The following is a 16,880-nucleotide window of genomic DNA, read 5'->3' as shown; positions in this document are numbered from 1 at the left end:
GCAGCGATGTCATTAGCATGATGCTGCACTTAAGCTAATAAGAGTTGGCAGACCTAAACGGCTTGGCCCAGAGCCACTTCAGGGATGTTTGTACCAGTGACATTGTCCACCCACAAACCTGAATAATCCACCTGCAGACAGTGGACCATCTCGGGCATAATCAAGAACTGGAAAGTCTTCATGGCCAGAGTAAGAGGCGTGAGGTGACCTTGAATATAGCACAGTGTGCAGAGTTGTGTATTTGGACTAATGGTAGAAATTTGTGTTAGAAAATGCAGATGTTAATGCTAGACACTCCTCTCAGAAGTCCTGTTCAGGAACACAATCTAGTCAGAAACAGAGGAATGTGCAAAGAAAGGTTTCAGCTTCTCTGACTATAGCAAGTTGTATTAGCTCTATACAATATAGGGAGGATTAGAAGCAGTGGACTTGTTTAGCCTAGACAGCGAACTATGAGAGGAAGGTATTGTGCTATAAACAGTAAGAACAACTTGTTTGTGGTAAAACCCAGTGTTAATACAAAATGAATTTTAATGGCATTAAATTCTTTACTGTGGTTATTCTGTACCCACCAGAGGGTTTAGGAACAGCTTTCTAGTATGAGCAAATGATGTAAAAACATTGAGACACCTCTGATACAGCTTGGTACCCTTATTGAAGGGATTATTGTTCCTTGTCATAGCAAAAAGCTGGAAGTGCCCCAGTGAAGTCTTGGTTATTTCTAAAATTAAGAGCTTCCAGAGGAAGAGAGGAAGAGGAAACAACTTAGTGGGTTGGAATTGTATGTTGGAATTTGGAAAGAAGTTGGAAGTTCTGTGCTATTGGGGTCAGAGTTCCTACAGCAAAGACCAAAATTACCACCACATCAATGTTACCAGTATCTGCTGCACTAAAATTGAAAACTCCACTGTAATCTTTTCTTTTGTTATGGTTCTTTATTTTACCTTCACAGTATAAGCAGTGAACAGTGGCTAATGCAGTGTCTAGCGTAACACTGTAGCTGTAAACTGCCCGGCAGATACCTACACCCAGTCGTCTTCAGAGTGAAAGGGTATTTACCCAGTTCTTTACCGAGACTTGTACGTCTTTTCTCTCTTTGATTCTCCCCCACCCTTATCTCCTGTATTCACATATTTAAATTTACATGAGTATTCATGTGCCTATATATTAATGTTTAGCTTGGGAATAGATTCTGTAAGTGAAGCAGCAGAATAACTCTTTGAAGATGTAAGCAACAGTTAACGTTTTCTGGGTAAACCTGCTTAGCCATTTTACCTGTGAGACAAGGAGTAACCTTTCTAGCTAGGTGCCATGCTGCTTCTCAAACAGTTCTGCTTTGAAAGTGAAACTGTATATAAACATGTCCCTAAGGGGTTTAAGTACAGTCGTGTTCCTGATGTGTGGCCCAGGGTTCAGGCAGCCCTGCAGTGCTGCTCTCTGCTGCAGCCTGCAGTTACTGCAGGTGCATCCCTGCAGGCCAGCACAGCAGTTTCTCCTTTCCTTGGAGCAGCTCAGTGCAGCTGGACAGCAGAGAGAGTTGCTGCAGTTAAAAAGCTCATAGTTGGACCTTGGGCTCGAGCTGGCAGTCCGCCGCGAGGCGAGCCACCGCCTGTCCCAGCCCCTGCCTCTCGGCGTCCCCTCCGTGCTCTTAGCTGAGTGTCCCGCAGGCCCAAAGCGTTTACTTTGAGAAAATTAGAGTGTTCAGAGCAGGCTGGCTGCCGGCATACTGCAGCTAGGAATAATGGAATAGGACTCCGTTCTATTTTGTTGGTTTTCGGAAACGGGGCCGTGATTTAGAGGGATGGCCGGGGGCATTCGTATTGTGCCGCTAGAGGTGAAATTCTTGGATTGGCGCAAGACAGCCTAGAGCAAAAGCATTTGCCAAGAATGTTTTCATTAATCAAGAACAAAAGTTGGAGGTTCGAAGGTGGTCAGATACCATCGTAGTTTCGACCAGCAGTGTGCCCAGGTGGCCAAGAAGGCCAGTGGTATCCTGGCTTGCATCAGCAATAGCGTGGCCAGCAGGGACAGGGAAGGGATCTGACCCCTGTGCTCAGCACTGGGGAGGCCGCCCCTTGATGAGTGGGTTCGGTTTTGGGCCCCTCACTCCAAAAAGGCCATTGAATGACTCGAGCGTGTCCAGAGAAGGGCAACGGAGCTGGTGCAGGGTCTGGAGCACAGGTCTGATGGGGAGCGGCTGAGGGAACTGGGGGGGTTTAGTCTGGAGAAGAGGAGGCTGAGGGGAGACCTCATGGCCCTCTGCAACTCCCTGAAAGGAGGGTGCAGAGAGGGGGGATGAGTCTCTTGAGCCAAGTAACAAGTGATAGGACAAGAGGGAATGGCCTCAAGTTGCACCAGGGAAGGTTTAGACTGGATATTAGGAAGTATTTCTTTACAGAAGGGGTTGTTGGGTGTTGGAATGGGCTGCCCAGGGAGGTGGTGGAGTCCCCATCCCTGGAGGTGTTTAAGAGTTGGGTCGACACAGCGGTGAGGGATCTGGTGGAGTTGGGAACTGTTGATGTTGGGTTAACGGTTGGACTAGATGGTCTTCAAGGTCTTTTCCAACCTAGACGATTCTGTGATAAACGATGCCGACTGACGATCTGCTGGCATTATTCCCATGACCCACCATGCAGCTCCTGGGAAACCCAAGTCTTTGGGTTCCGGGGGGAGTATGGTTGAAAAGCTGAAACTCAAAGGAAGTGACGGAAGGGGACCACCAGGAGTGGAGCCTGCGGCTTAATTTGACTCAACACAGGAAACCTCACCCGGCCCGGACACAGACAGGATTGACAGATTGAGAGCTCTTCCTCGATTCCATGGATGGTGGTGCATGGCCGTTCTTAGTTGGTGGAGCGATTCTGTGATTCAGATAAAACCACCAAGCTTAAAAAAAAAAAAAAAGTCACGAGGCAAGTAAAGATTTAACAAAATAAATACAGTGGACAGGGCTGCAGGGCTGCACAGATTCCAGTTGTTTCAAGACCTTCTAACTGTGTTAACTTAAAGGAGCTTTGCTGGTTATATACTGAGTGCCTGATCTTGTCACTGTAGGCTCATAGTGAGTGCCAAAGCCATGTCCTCCCTGTCCCCATGGCATGGCCGTGATACTTCTCTATTGATTTCATCCTTACATGTATATTCTATGACAAACTTAATGTTGTTCTTCCAGCTTTTACTCTTTTGCTTACCATTTGTGAAATCCTAAGGCTGATCTGTTTAGTGTCAGGTATGGGAAAGTGGTTTGCACTGTTGGTTTTTCCCTTTGTTCTTGCTGAACTCTTCTGTCTCTCTGTTCCCCTTGTACTCAGAGCTGGAGGGCTTCAGGGTGCTCTGTGAGGCATAAAGAACTTTTGAGAAAGAAATGGGCCAACTTTTGATTTTCTGTGGGTGCTCAAAGGGCATTTTAAACACACCGTTGTCTTCAGCTTTCCAGCAGCCTCGACTTGGGAACTTGTCCTGTGTAAGTTGCAAAAGATAAACATGTTACTTCATACTGTACCCTTTTCTATATTTTTGCGATATGTAAAGATGGCTGCAGAGATAACGACAGCTTCCAGGAAGGTGATCTTGACTATGTGTAGTTTACACATGAGAGTGGATTAGATAATGGCTGTTTACTTCCTTAGCACTCTGCATCTAAGAATATTCCCCATAAGCAAATGGGAAGACTTGTTTTATATACTCCCCACAGAGAGCCCTCGTCACAGTTCAGCTGCTGTCCTCTACCAAGCGTGAGTTGCCCCCTTTTTTTTGAGTTGCCCCTTTTTTTTGAGAGTTGCCCCTTTTTTTTGAGAGTTGCCCCCTTTTTTTTGAGAGTTGCCCCTTTTTTTTTTTGAGTTGCCCCTTTTTTTTTTTGAGTTGCCCCTTTTTTTTGAGTTGCTGCCAGGTACATAGAGTTCTGGAGGAAGAATCCTTGGTTGTGGAATTGCAAAGCAGGCTGCTCTGGCACCTTTCCCTAGCGTGCCTGCTGGCTCTGCACTGTTGGATAACCCTGTGGTACTGAAGAAGTGTTTTCTGAAGAGCTGAGGCGGGGAGGAAGTGTAATTTCTCTCTGTAGTTCTCACAGATATTCCTGATGTCCCGATGCTTCTCCTGACTAGAGCTGAGGTTTTTAACAGCTAAGAAAGTTTACCAACGCTTCTGAGGTTGGTGTTTTTTGTGCCTTGTGAAGCTCTTTGTAATTCAGCCACCTCGCTTAGGTTACCTGACTCTTCTGAGCTGGTATCCAGTACCTATCTGAAGTGCACAAGCTGTTTTGAAACACGTCACCACACTTCATAGTGACAGTGTGTTGAATTCATCATAGGCTAAGCCCAAACTCCACAATTTGCTTCTACATATACATACACATTCCTTCTGCTCTGTAAGTTTGAAGGCTCTTAAAACAGAATTTGCAGAGTCTATAAACCCTGTTTATCTTCATTTTATGTGCCAATGATTTTTGTCCAGACATTGCATTTGGAAGGAGAGCTAGCAGAAGGAATGGAGAACAGCCTGGAAGTGGGAGCAAAACCACAGTTTCCAGAGTCCCAGAAGCTGCACCAGAAAGAAAATACTGTGATTATAATCAAACTGAAAGCTGGTAAAAGCGCTGGATGTTCTTTTTGGTGCTAGTGAAGTTGGATATTACCTTCCTGCCACTTCTTCTGGTTGTAGTTCTGCAGTATACCAGACTCCTGATTTTTAGGAGGTATTTCTATGTTGTGGCTATCAAAACATAAATGATACCAAACATTTATGTGTTTGATATCAAAAGGTGGAATCAGAGAATGCAGGGAGGAGAAGAATGCATTTTTAGTAAGATGTTTTTCCTTTTTGTTTGTGGAAAAGGGGGAAGTGTTTTCCTGCTTTGTAGATCATAAATGGTCAGAAAGTTTGCATCCACTTGGTATCAATTACATCTATATTTGTAATCAGCTTTATTATCATACTGAATTGGCTGTGCATGCTCCAGGAGAAATGAGAGTCAACTCTGAAGAAAGCGGGTCCTGGTCCTTCCCTGTTGTAGTCAGATCAAAAGACACATTGAGATGAATAATAAAGTCCAAATCAAGAAAAGACATTATGATTCAGACGATATCCCTCAGACTCTGCAAAATTCTGCAATAAGGCAGATCTTCAGTTCAACTAACAAAGAAACTACTTCTGAATTAAAGATATCTTCAAAATCAAGCTTTGATCTGTTAGGCAGTTCTCCTTGCAGAAAATGGGCCAGGGTTTGGGCCTCTGTTGGGTGAGATACTTGGTGATACTCCGGTCAGACACTTAAATTATGCTTTTTCTCTCGGTTTTGTAAGGTGGCATTTCCTGTGTACTGTTCCGATGATCTCAGTGGGCATCTCATTCCCACACTTCCCCTTTTCTTACTCTGTGCCTGCCCAGAGTCTGTTCAGAGCTTGTGTTTGGGATATGTGCTGTTAGCAGCTAGACTGAGCAGCCTGTGTTGGAGGGCAGTGCAGCTCATATTTGTGTATGAGGTAGAATCATCTAGCAGTAGTATTTTTGTGTTGAATGCTTTGTTCCACCCATTCCACTGTCTTTTATGCTGCTCAATTCACTGATCATGTATGTAAATCCCACCTTCAAGCACGGTCTTTTAAATTACGTTAAGAATCCAGTTTACCAGTTAGCACAAAAGTTCTTACCTGGAAGTAGTTTCCTTAATCATTTAAAGCAGAAGATAGATCTTTTTTTTCTTTTTTTTAAGGTGAAGTCTCAGAATAATATTCATTCTAAAGCATACATACACACACATGCCCACAGTGGAATTGCAGCGTGTTAATAGAAACAAATACAAAATATCAAAGACTAAAAAATAAGGTTATGTACATATAAAAGGACAGCTGGCAGCCAGCCTTGGAGCAGACTTGCTGCATTCCCATGATACCAAGCTGTCAGTCTTGTAGAAAGGAATCTATGAATCTGAGAAGCTGCAGTATTAAACTTAAAACTTTCCGATACATCTTGCTGAGAATGACACTAATGTTCTGTTGAATTCTGAGGCGCTGATCTCCACTTCAGCCCTTTTTTGTTTCTGTGCCAGGAGTCAGCAGTCACCAAGCACCTGATAACAATCTTCGAGCAGGTTATCAGTTCCTTGGGCACTGATGCGTTCCCCACCTCTTCTGCTCTCGCAGCCAGATGCAGCCTCAGCGAGGGTGTAATTCTTCCTCTGCTTCACTGGCTTGTGCTGACAGGTTTGCTACGTGCGAGGGTGTCCTCAGTTTATTCTGGTCTCTCTTCCTTCCAGGATGGCACGCTCTCTGTATGACTGGCTGTGGCAGCACGAGTTCTGGCTGCCCCCAGGAATCACCTGGCAGGATATGCAAGAGTCTGAAGATGTCCATTACCCACAGCCTCGTGATCTCTTGCTCAGCATCCCTTTTGCTTTAATCTTGGTTGTCATTCGATGTGCCTTTGAAAGGTAAGTTATGTAGTACAGTTTGGGGTTTCTTAGGGATGATGCTGGCAATTTTGGTCCAAAAGCTGGCTTTATTGTCTGTGCCAGTGTATGACTGAAGAGGTCCACAGAAACTCCAGGTCTTAAAGTTTGCTGAGACATATTTTTCAGCTCTTTCTTTCCAGCTCTGTGTACTGTGGCTAAAGAAGTATGTTGAATATAGAACACAAAACCTGGCCATAAGGTCTAATTATAAGCAATGTGACTACCTACACTTCCAACAGGTAGACCCTAGATAAGGTTTATGCTTTGTAAAGACAGACACGCTGTTTTGTGTTCTGTTGCACATTACAAAGAGGGAAAAAAGACAATTGAAATGTGTTTGTCATCTTTTTTTAAAAGAGTAACTGCACAAGAAAATGGAAGCAGACCTCTGCAGGCTGGAAGGATGTTTCTTCTCCAGATTCTCTGTGATACAAGGACAGCTTGGAAAAGTTTATAGAAGTTGAAAAGATTCAGAGCTCTGCTGTGAGAATGGTTTTAATTAAAAAAGAATTATAGCCAGTATTTGTATGTAAACACAAATGCGTGAATAATTCTTTAAATAATCATTTTATGATGATAGAAAATTGGAATCCAAATCTCTTCTTTGTAGCAATATGTTTAGTGTGCATTCCATAAATTCCATGAATTTTATCCTGCGCTTTCCTGGGGACATAGGTGTCTCTGTTACCTCCACTGATGTGGGAACAAAGGTGCTGTAGGTAACCATTAAAACACAAGTGACTCACAGTTCTTCCTTGCTGATCTGCAAGACATGGCTGGACACAGTACTCCTGCAGGTAGGTGCTGTCAGTCGGTGACTTGGACACAGCTGCGAGGTGCAGCTGGAGATCAGCCCCCATGTCCTGCGTCGACTGGGACTGTCCGGGTCTCCCTGGTACAAGACACGAACAGGAAGAAGAAGGAGCCAAACTCTTCTCCATGGTGCCCAGTGACAGGACAAGAGGCAGCAGGCATAAACAGAAATGGATGATACTCCATCTCCACATAAGAAAACACTTTTTTTTTTTTTTATTGTGAGCGTGGCCAAACATTGGAGCAGGTTCCCCAGAGGACGAGTGGAGTCTCCATCTGTGGAGATACTCGGCGCCCAGCTGGACACAGCCCTCCCCAGTCCCCTGTAGCTGACCCTGCTTGAGCAGCAGAGGTGAGCTGGATCATCTCCAGAGTCCCTTTCAGCATCGATTCTGTGCTTCTGTGACTCCGTCCCTTTATTCCCCTTCCTCTTGCCACACCACTCTTAGTCAGTCTGAATATCTTCTCCATCTGCTTTAAGATGCCAATGGCCAGGTAAACCAATATTTTTCTTTTCCCATCCAAGTGCTGCCTCAGCTGGGAGAGTTTCCACAGGCCTGGTCGTACTCATTAATTTTAAAGCTATTTTGATTCACAAACTTCATTAAATAAAAGCTTGTCACACCCTTAAAAAAAGATAATATCACAAGTCCGTTTTACAGGTCCAGGAAACCTGTAATCATACCACTATCTTACCTATGGCAATTACAAGCCAGTGTTCTGAGCTGGATTCTTGTTTGTCCTAACTCTCTGCAGTCATTTATTTCAGCATGACATTTTCTCATTCTCTATCATTACTGTTTCATGTTCAGTTCATCATGGAGGAGAACACTTCCCCTAGTGAGTGGGAGGTATGAACCAAGTCCTGTTACCCTGTACGTGCAGTGGCACTAGCCCTGTATAAAATAATTTGCAAAAAGTTTGAGAATTGCAGACTGAAAGGATGCGTGTGTTATCTCTCATTCTCCGTGTAGATGGCCTTGACTTTGTAGCTTTGGCTATCTAGTCAGTGGCTCAAAACGAGTGTATGTAACTAGTATACAAGTTTGGGTTTGGTCGCTTTAGCTTGGTCTCTGGCAGTTTATTCTGCCTGCACCAATTACTTGCAACTGTGCATCGGGTGCAAAGCATTTTCTTCTCTAGGTGCACTCTGTGTTCTTGGTGGTGCCTGCTCTGGGATTTCAGAAATGCTGTAATGCCTTCATGTCATTTATCTGTGTCAGAACTCCAGGAAAATACTAAGAGGCAGGAGAAGCCAAGAGGATTTTCTGCAATCCCTCATTCAACAGCTGCATCAGCCACCATGCTTGGGCCAATGGTTCCATCTTCTTGGTTTGGAGATTAAACCTGGGAAAGACCCCGCTTCATCAAGCATGGATTTTCCTCTCCTTGGCACCTGCTGGCTGAACTGGGAAAAGCTGAGACAGCGACATCCTTTTAACAACCAGTTATTCTGTGGATTAGGTGGTGGCTGTGGGAAGAGGACATGCGGTAGCTGGGTGGGGCCTGGGAGAGCTGAGGAGGTTGTGGGCGCAGCCCTGGGGGAGAAGAAACAGCTCACACATCAGTGAAGCAACTCTGCTCTGAGCCAGTTTGCTCTGGAGAAGGTGGGAAAATGGGATGTTTGGTGCTGGTGACCTAGTTTTGCCACAGTACTGAAGCAGGTGCTGGGTAATGAGGACCTGGCAAAATAGAGGACCTAGAAGTTTGGAACCTCTCCCCTTCCTTTGATGTTTCCAGATTGTGCTTGTGAGTAGGAGATATGTCCTGCACCCATAACTTGGAGCCTGATTTTAACCACCTGTACAGCTTAGCAGAACTTTTCCCTGGGCATATGCCTGCAAGTAGGGGTATTGGCTTCTCCTCTACTTCTATAATATTTGAGACCATTTTCTGTAAAAATCAAATTCTTGATGTGCCGTGATTATGAAAGAATCACAGCTTCTATTGCAAAGTGTTTCTTGCCTGTAAGGTTACAAAAATGTGGAAACTTAGTTTAGAAGTGCTTAGAGGGATAGTAAGGCAGAAAGTTGGAAAACAGAATTTGCATACAATTTAATCATCTTACTTCAGACATGACCAGTGATTTTTGGATGCTGGGGAACTGAAAGCCAATGTCAGTGAATTTGAGTACAAATAGTTCCCAAACTGCACTAGAGAATTTTAGTCAGAAAGATTAGGTTTTTTTTCTTAGGAGGGTTGTGACAGCATGTGAGCCATGAGTTGTACATAAAAAGAAAGGGATACTGTTAATCTGCAGGGAACAGATACTTGAACTCAGAATCAGAAGAAAGATAGATGGAAGAGGACACCCTTTTAAAGTATTTTATTTTGAAATGTATCTTTCTGAAATTCATTCTGCACAGAGATTTTGTTGTTGGTCAATAATCAGGAAGGATCTGAATACAGTTTAGGTTCTATAGGCAGGTTTTTTTCTGCAGAGATGTGGGACACAGTGTGGTATTTAATTGAAAACTGAACTGACTTGACTCAGTTTGGACAGTAGCACTGTAGTGACTTGAGATCTTGTATCAAACAGAACAGTTTAACTTTGATGTGAAGCATTTTCTTGTAAGCAAGAGAAGGTAGAGACTATTCCAGGAGCACAGGGGTAGCCCTCTGCCAGAGGAAAGCGTGAGGCTAAAAGAGATTGTGCAGTTCAAAGAATAGAAGTTCTGGTTGCTGCTGTCACTGATTCTGCATTTCTTAGTACTAGAAGATGTTTGCAGAGTGCACCCTTATAAATTCAAAAACATTTCTGGGAGGGAAAAAACCCAACTCCCCCCCCCAAGTTAAATTATTTCTTGTATCTCATGCTAACCCTGGAAGCCTCTGCAGAGGGTATGTAGCCCACTTTTGCAAGGTGGGGGAGTATCAATTTATGCTCCTTCACGATTATGCCATTTAGTTTCAACTTCAGCAGGTTTCACACAAGACATGGTGCTTACTGAATAAAATGTCTTAGTGTGAACTTTCCTGTGTAAACCGTGAAGTGAGAGAAGCTCACTGATGGAGAAGTAGGCTAGAGATGAGAATCATCTCGCTGACTGTACTTTGCCTTACCTAGCTGTGGAGAGGGGTACAGCTTAGTCCTCAGACTTTCTCCTTCTGTCTTCCAGAGAGCTGATAAACTGCCATGATGAGACCATCCCTGCAGCTGAGATGATGAATCTGTGATGTTGAAATCAGAACAAGCATCATCCTGTTAGGGTTACTTGGAACAAGATTTAACTGAAAACTGAGTCAGAGCATACATCCAACATGTACAAATGTCCCTTAGGAAGAATTTCAGGCCTTGATTTCCCAATGATGCTCACAAATGTAGGATGGTCCCATAATTCATGGTTAAACTCAAAACCTCAACAACAAAATAATTGTAACTTTGGTTACAACACCTTGCCTTCATCAACTGCACCTGGCTTGTCTGTTACAGTGAGATTTTATGCCATGACCATAACAAACCAGCAGGAAAAAGAGAGATGACAGGGATTAAACAAAATTAAGAAATCAGTCAGGATAATTTAAATAGTTTTTCAATAAGAAACGTGATGGCAAGTTGCCCTAATGCCTGGCAGAAACATTCTTTTTCCTTTTAACGTGTCTGAAAAATTTCAGACCTTTCAGTTCCTGATGTGGACTGATAAGAAGCTGCAATAAGGTTCTTCTTTAACAACAGACCTTGATTACCTCTTCCTCTTCGGAGGAGTGTGTATCAAATGACTTTTGAAAAAGAAAGATCAGGCCCACTTCAAGGAACTGCTTAATATAAGAACCAAGACCTAGTGCAGAGCTTAAGGTAAATGTTTTATCAATTTCAGTATAGTTGCAGATCTCATTGAAATACCATGTCATTTTTCTTAGCACAGGACCTGCTGGTCCAACATCACTGTTAAACCCTTTGATATTAAAACGAATTGTAAGATATAATTGAAACATTTCTTAAGAGCAGTTGGAGGTCAAATCCAAAATTGCCAGTGATGGCTGTATTCCTCTGCCACCCAGCAGTCTGCTGGTTGCAGCAATGCCAGGGTGCTGCTGGATTTCACTGGAGCTAATCTGCTTACACATAGCTCTTGTGATCACTGTGTGTCTTGTTGGAAAGTAGTTAGCAAGCGCCCTCACCCCTGCCTCTTCTCTCATGGTAGAGACATACCTTTTTCATCGGTCTTGGTACATCTTTGAATATTCCTGCAGCCAGTGACGCTAAAGGAATTTCCCAGAGGTGATGAAAAAGACCAACTGGCTGTGCAAAAGAAGGGTGGAAATGAGTGAGCAAAATGTGTAACCACTCTGTGGTTTATGCCTCAGTGTAAGAGAAGTTGCAACATTCCTTAGGTAGGTGATCTGTTTATAAAATTGCTTTCAATACCTGTTAATTAAATTAAGAAATGAGTTTTTGGAAAGACAACTTCAGAAAGACCCTTCTGGAAGGATGCTTGATCTAGAATAGTCCCTAAGCACATGCACATGTGCAGTATAGGCTGTATGGCTGGAAGAGACCACAGGCAACCACACCATATAGTCACAGTCACAAATATATCCCACGCTGTTTTGAAGTAAAACATCTACATAGAGAAGAAACCTCCACAGCGCTTTTGCTGCAAAGTAAAAAAGAAAATCTTGTTCCATGTCTGAATCCTTAGGCGTAACTCATCGGAGGACCTGCCCGAACAGCGTGAAGACTGACGGGGCAGAGCAGGCGGGGGTCTCAGCACTCGCTTCCTCTGCGTGGTATTCGTCAGCTCATGACCACCCTCAACACCGGTTTACAGTTGATAACCCAGTAACTGTTCAGGGAAGCTGTTGGTACCTTAAGCAAAAAGCTCTTACTCCAAAATCCAGAGATTTTGTATGATTTCAGCAACAGTGCTGCAAAGTGCTTCTAGGCAGACAGTCTGCTCTTTTTTCTGATGAGGCTGACTGCATGCCAGTGGCAGTGTGTAAAAGGTAGCGATTCATAAGGACAACAAATTGTACAGAAATTCAAGGAGAATGCAGTTAATTCGGGCCTTTTCTAAAATGATGGTTTGCCAGGTTTCCTGTTTGTGCAGTGTCCGTGCAGGACCTCGCTTCACACCATTGATGAGGCTGTTCCTATTGCCAAGGGAGAGAAGAGTGTTTGTGGAGGAGTTGAATTGTTGAGCACAGCAATACCGTGCCCAGTTTTCTTACTTCTTCATAGCTTTTTTCTATTTATGCAGATTTTTTTATTTATATTGTTTCACTGTGAAAGACTGAAGATGCACAAGCATAAGCATCCATTCCTTGTGACTACATTTCTAGTTGCTGTGTCCTTATTTTACAACCGATGTTTGACTTGCATTAGGAAAAATGGAGGTAAGTTGCTCCAGTAAAGACCAAGTGGCCTCCTCTTTCATCAGGACATTTCTTCTGCGTTAGTACCACACATCTGATAGAGCCTCCCTCTTGATCCTGAGCCAAGTCCTTAGTTCAAGTGGATGCCGTGTATGTTCAGTATTCTAGGCTGAGCAGTGAACAACATTCAGGCCTTATCATCACTGTGGTACTCTGCTGCAAGCAAGCCAAAGAGCAAAGATAGGTATCATGGCTGTCTCCAAGCCTGGGCTTTGTGCCATAATCCCAGATGCCCAAGCACAGTGGATTCAGAAGCTGACAAAGCAGGATATAGCATTTCCCAACCTCGTGTCATTTTGGATATTACAGCACAGAGCTCAGGACAATAGAATACAAGTCTCACTGTAAGTTTGGGGATTTTTTCCCTCTCCGTTTCTTTATCTGGCTTACCATACTTGTGCCTAGATTCAAAATGTGGGAGGTAGCTGTTATGTACTACATCATGTTACAACAGTGCTGCAAAGTCAGAAATTACTCTTCTGTTTTTGGCTGGACCTTTTATCTTTTCTTTTGCAGAGCCATAGCCCTGCCCCTCAGCAGCAAACTGGGTGTGAAAGACAAGCAGAGACCAAAAGCTCAGCCTATCCCCGTCCTGGAAACATTCTACAGTACACGCTGCAAGAACCCTGAAGAGGCGAGTCCTTTCTTTTGCTTTCCTTTTGCTTTCCCTTGTGTCTTTAGCCAAATAAAGTCACATTTGGAATCCTGAAGTTTGGTAATGCCACTCATATTTGGAAGCTCAACAAAACAGCAGGAACCACTATAGTGTTGGCTGCCTGAGACCAGCCACAGAGGTCATTCTGCAAATGCCATCAGCTATCCGTTCTGCTTCTGCATGGGGGAGTAGCAGCTTTTTGTAGGTAGCATACAAAAAATTGAAATGCCAAACTTCTGTGGACGGGAATCTGTTCTCCCAAAGGAAATGATGACAACTGCTGTTCCCTCTTGTGTTTGCCTTATACACAGCACAAGCAGAAACACAGGAGGTTCTGTCTGAACATCAGGGAACATGTTCTTACTGTGAGGGTGACCAGGCACTGGAACAGGTTCCCCAGAGAGGTTGTGGAATATCCTTGGGGATGCTCAAGAGCTGTCTGGACATGGTCCTGGGCAACCAACTCTGGGTAGCTCTGTTTGAGCAGGGGGGGTTGGACTAGATGACCTCCCTTCCAACCCCAGCCATTCTGTGATGTTGTCTTTTCATATATCAGCAAACCCCTGTCACATCAGCTGCCTTACTGACTCCACGTTGCTAGTCCTTGCAGCTCAGCAGGTGTGGATTACTAGGAGGAGTTCTGGAGTGGGTCATTCTGTTGCTGTGCAATCCATGAGTTTGAGATTGGCCTTTCAGGAAGCAACCAAAGTCTTGGCCGTCTTCACAAAGATTGTAAGGAGCGTCAGAAAACTGCAAATGGTGGGTAGTTTTCCCATGAGAGATAAAAAGATTGATCTTGAAGAACTTGGCAGGATAATCCAGTTATAATGGCTGTTGCTGAGGGGAAAAAGCATTGGCAGGATTGTGAATTGACAGGCAGTATTAGGATTTAGCCTTGTCAGTGAAGTCCCTGGATGTGACCCTTGTGGTAGGGAAAGGAATCAGATTTTCTTTCAGCTCCTTTTTGCAGGCTTTCTTGGCCTTGAAGCAATAGCTATTAATCCTTACTAAGGATGTATGAGCAGGGGGCTGGGGTTCCAGTCACAAGGGGTAGTCCTAGCACGGACGTGTTGCTGCCTTGAGAAGACTGTTGCAGCATGGTTCATACTGCGGTGGGGCAGGTGGAACCAGCTTAAAAGTAAAAGGATGGAAGCTAAAATAAAAATGCAGGCATTCATCTGGGTTGCACAGCCAGCCTTTCTCCCCAGCAGTGGGAAGGAGTGTTCTCAGGAACACTTGCCAGTACGGTGGTCCCTGACCTTCCTCTTGCCTCTCTGTCTGCAAAAACTGCACATTTCTCAGTAAAACTACTTCTGTCGCAGAGATCTATCTCAAGGCCTAGCTTTGCAACCAGGATTTCCCCACAGCTCTCCCTGCATCCGAACTGCAGTGAAGCTGGCACTTCTGTCAGAGAGAATCTGTGATACCAGAGCATATCCTCACCACGGGACTCCTGACAGCAGCGTGACGTGGAGCAAGAACAGCACAGCTGGCTGCTGCCTGGCTTTCTCCATTCACCAGATACCCCTCAGCCAGTCTTCTAGCTTCCCCCCTCTCCCATGAGCTCTCAGACACCAGCTCTTGTCCAATACAAGATGAGATTTTGCTGTTCTCAGCAGCCTCCTCCTTGAGAGGAATTTCACATTATGGAGCAGTTGGAGAATATAAATCTGTGTCTCCATTTGTCTCCACCACAAGAACAGAAATCAGTAAGAGTGGAAGGAGACACATCTGAAAATTGGTAATGAATATACTTTTGTACAACATGCTCAAACTGTGTACGTCACTCTCATGTATGATGCCATTAAGGTAAATGCATTCCATGAAAAACTATTGCTTTACTTAAAAAATAAGGCTATCCATGGTGACACTTCCAGAAGGAATATAAAATGTGACAGACTTTTTCCACATCACATGCCAAACCCCTAAGAGTCTAAGGACAAGAAGGAAGGTAATTGCAGGATTTCTGTGGGTAATCTATTGAAAAATGATCCCTAACAGGTTTACCACAGCAAGAGAATATCCGGTAGGAAAATGGTGTTGCCTCTGCTCATGATGTCAGTCAGGATATTGGCTGATACTGCATGAGAATGCTGAAAGCGTGACAAGATTTGGTGCAGAACTTTAAAAATTATTTAAGCTGCAGTAGATCTTTCTTGGAGTGACAGATTTAAGGGACTTGGTCCCTGAAAACAGAGTGAGGAAGTGATTCAACAGCAAACTCCTTTGAGGAGACGAGACCAGAGTTTGAAAATAGAAACTGGAGAAGTTCACGTAAAAAATGTAAAGTTTTAACATTTAGCATTAATAACCAGTTTCTTATGAGGGGAGTGGAAAGATTTTCTATTATCTGAGGTCTTTACACTAAGAACGGACAGCTTTCTGAAAGATGCCTTAGCTTGAACAGATTTGGGCTTGCCAGGAGCCTGCAGCTGGGCTCTCTGGTGGGTCAGACGAGATGCCTGTGTTGCCCCTTCTGACCTTCGAACCTGGCTCTGAACCCTGCTGCCTCACCTGTTTTCCAGGGTGAGCTGATCAGTTTAGCCAAACGGTGCGACCTGCCGGTGAGGAAGGTGGAGAGGTGGTTCCGGTGCCGGAGGAACATAGACCGACCCAGCCTGTCGAAGAAGTTTTGCGAGGCCTGGTGAGCAGGAGCACAAGCCATGAGTGGCAGGGCCCTTTCACTGAAACTGAGCTCCACAGGCAGCTCAGCACCTCCCCACCTGCCCTCCACCCTGCGCAGAGAGCATCCTGGGTCTTCCCTACCCCACCTGGTTCTTTTGCAACTCTGCTGCTTCTCTGTTACTGAAACATTCCTTGCTTTCTCCCTTTTTCACTCCCAAGTCTCCTTTTATTCCTGTCTCACCTTTATTCCTTGTAGGGCCTCTGCTTCTGACTTTGTGAGACTGGCATTCTGCTCTGAAACACAATCGTGCCTGAAAAGCTCCCTACTGTTTTGCATCTTACTGCTTCTTCCTGCTTTGCTGCTGTTTAGGTGCCTCCAAAATAGTCAGCCTTTCTCTTGCCTTTCCCATGACTTCCCTTTGCCTCACTACAAGCTTCTTCAAACTTCTGCTGCGTCTTTTCTGCAACTGTTCTGCATGGTGTTGCTTTCAAAAGTCACAGGCTGTGGGCTGGATTGTGTTCTGCTGTCAGTTGACTTCAGCATCCTCTAAGTCAAAACCCAGCACCCTTTCATAGTGGCGGAGAAAGGGGCCTATGTGAAAGCCTGTGTTTTCCAAAGAGCAAAACTACTCTTGAAAACAGATGTGTAGAATCCTTATTGTGTGTAGAATCCTCCTTATTATGTGTAGAATCCTCCTTATTACATGGAGGCACAGAATAAATCTGTCAGCCAGTTCTGTGACTGTTAGTCCTGGCTAAGCTTTCCACAGGAAAGGAGGATTCTCCTGAGCTTGACTGAAATGCCTTACGTAGGAGTGGGTGCTCTGCCATTCACGTAAGGAATAGCTTCTTGCAGGAGAGCCCCAGAGATGAAAGAAATCAGTAAATATCTGCAGTGCTGTTCATCTGTCTAAAAGTGTGTATCCATAGAGTGGGCATCAACTTTGAGCTAATCACCTCACG

The 16,880-nt window shown here is 44.3% G+C and overlaps 1 protein-coding gene across 5 annotated transcripts in view; it reads left to right on the top strand.

Moving 5' to 3' along the window:
- The window catches only part of LOC141935308 (ceramide synthase 4-like), a 51,087-nt gene that overhangs the window by 19,493 nt on the left and 14,714 nt on the right, over positions 1-16,880 (top strand). For 3 of the 5 annotated variants that reach the window (XM_074851414.1, XM_074851415.1, XM_074851416.1), the window contains 3 exons: positions 6,254-6,427; positions 13,154-13,271; positions 15,818-15,936. In XM_074851414.1, coding sequence (XP_074707515.1) covers positions 6,254-6,427; positions 13,154-13,271; positions 15,818-15,936 — 411 coding nt within the window. Of the gene's footprint in view, positions 1-6,253; positions 6,428-6,917; positions 8,869-8,995; positions 9,011-10,380; positions 12,982-13,153; positions 13,272-15,817; positions 15,937-16,880 lie in introns of those variants that run through there. The other 2 variants (XM_074851417.1, XM_074851418.1) reach the window with 2 other exon arrangements.

The sequence above is a fragment of the Strix uralensis genome, chromosome 27, assembly GCF_047716275.1.
Source record: "Strix uralensis isolate ZFMK-TIS-50842 chromosome 27, bStrUra1, whole genome shotgun sequence".
Classification (NCBI taxonomy): domain Eukaryota; kingdom Metazoa; phylum Chordata; class Aves; order Strigiformes; family Strigidae; genus Strix; species Strix uralensis.
This window is presented reverse-complemented; position numbering and strand designations above follow the sequence as displayed.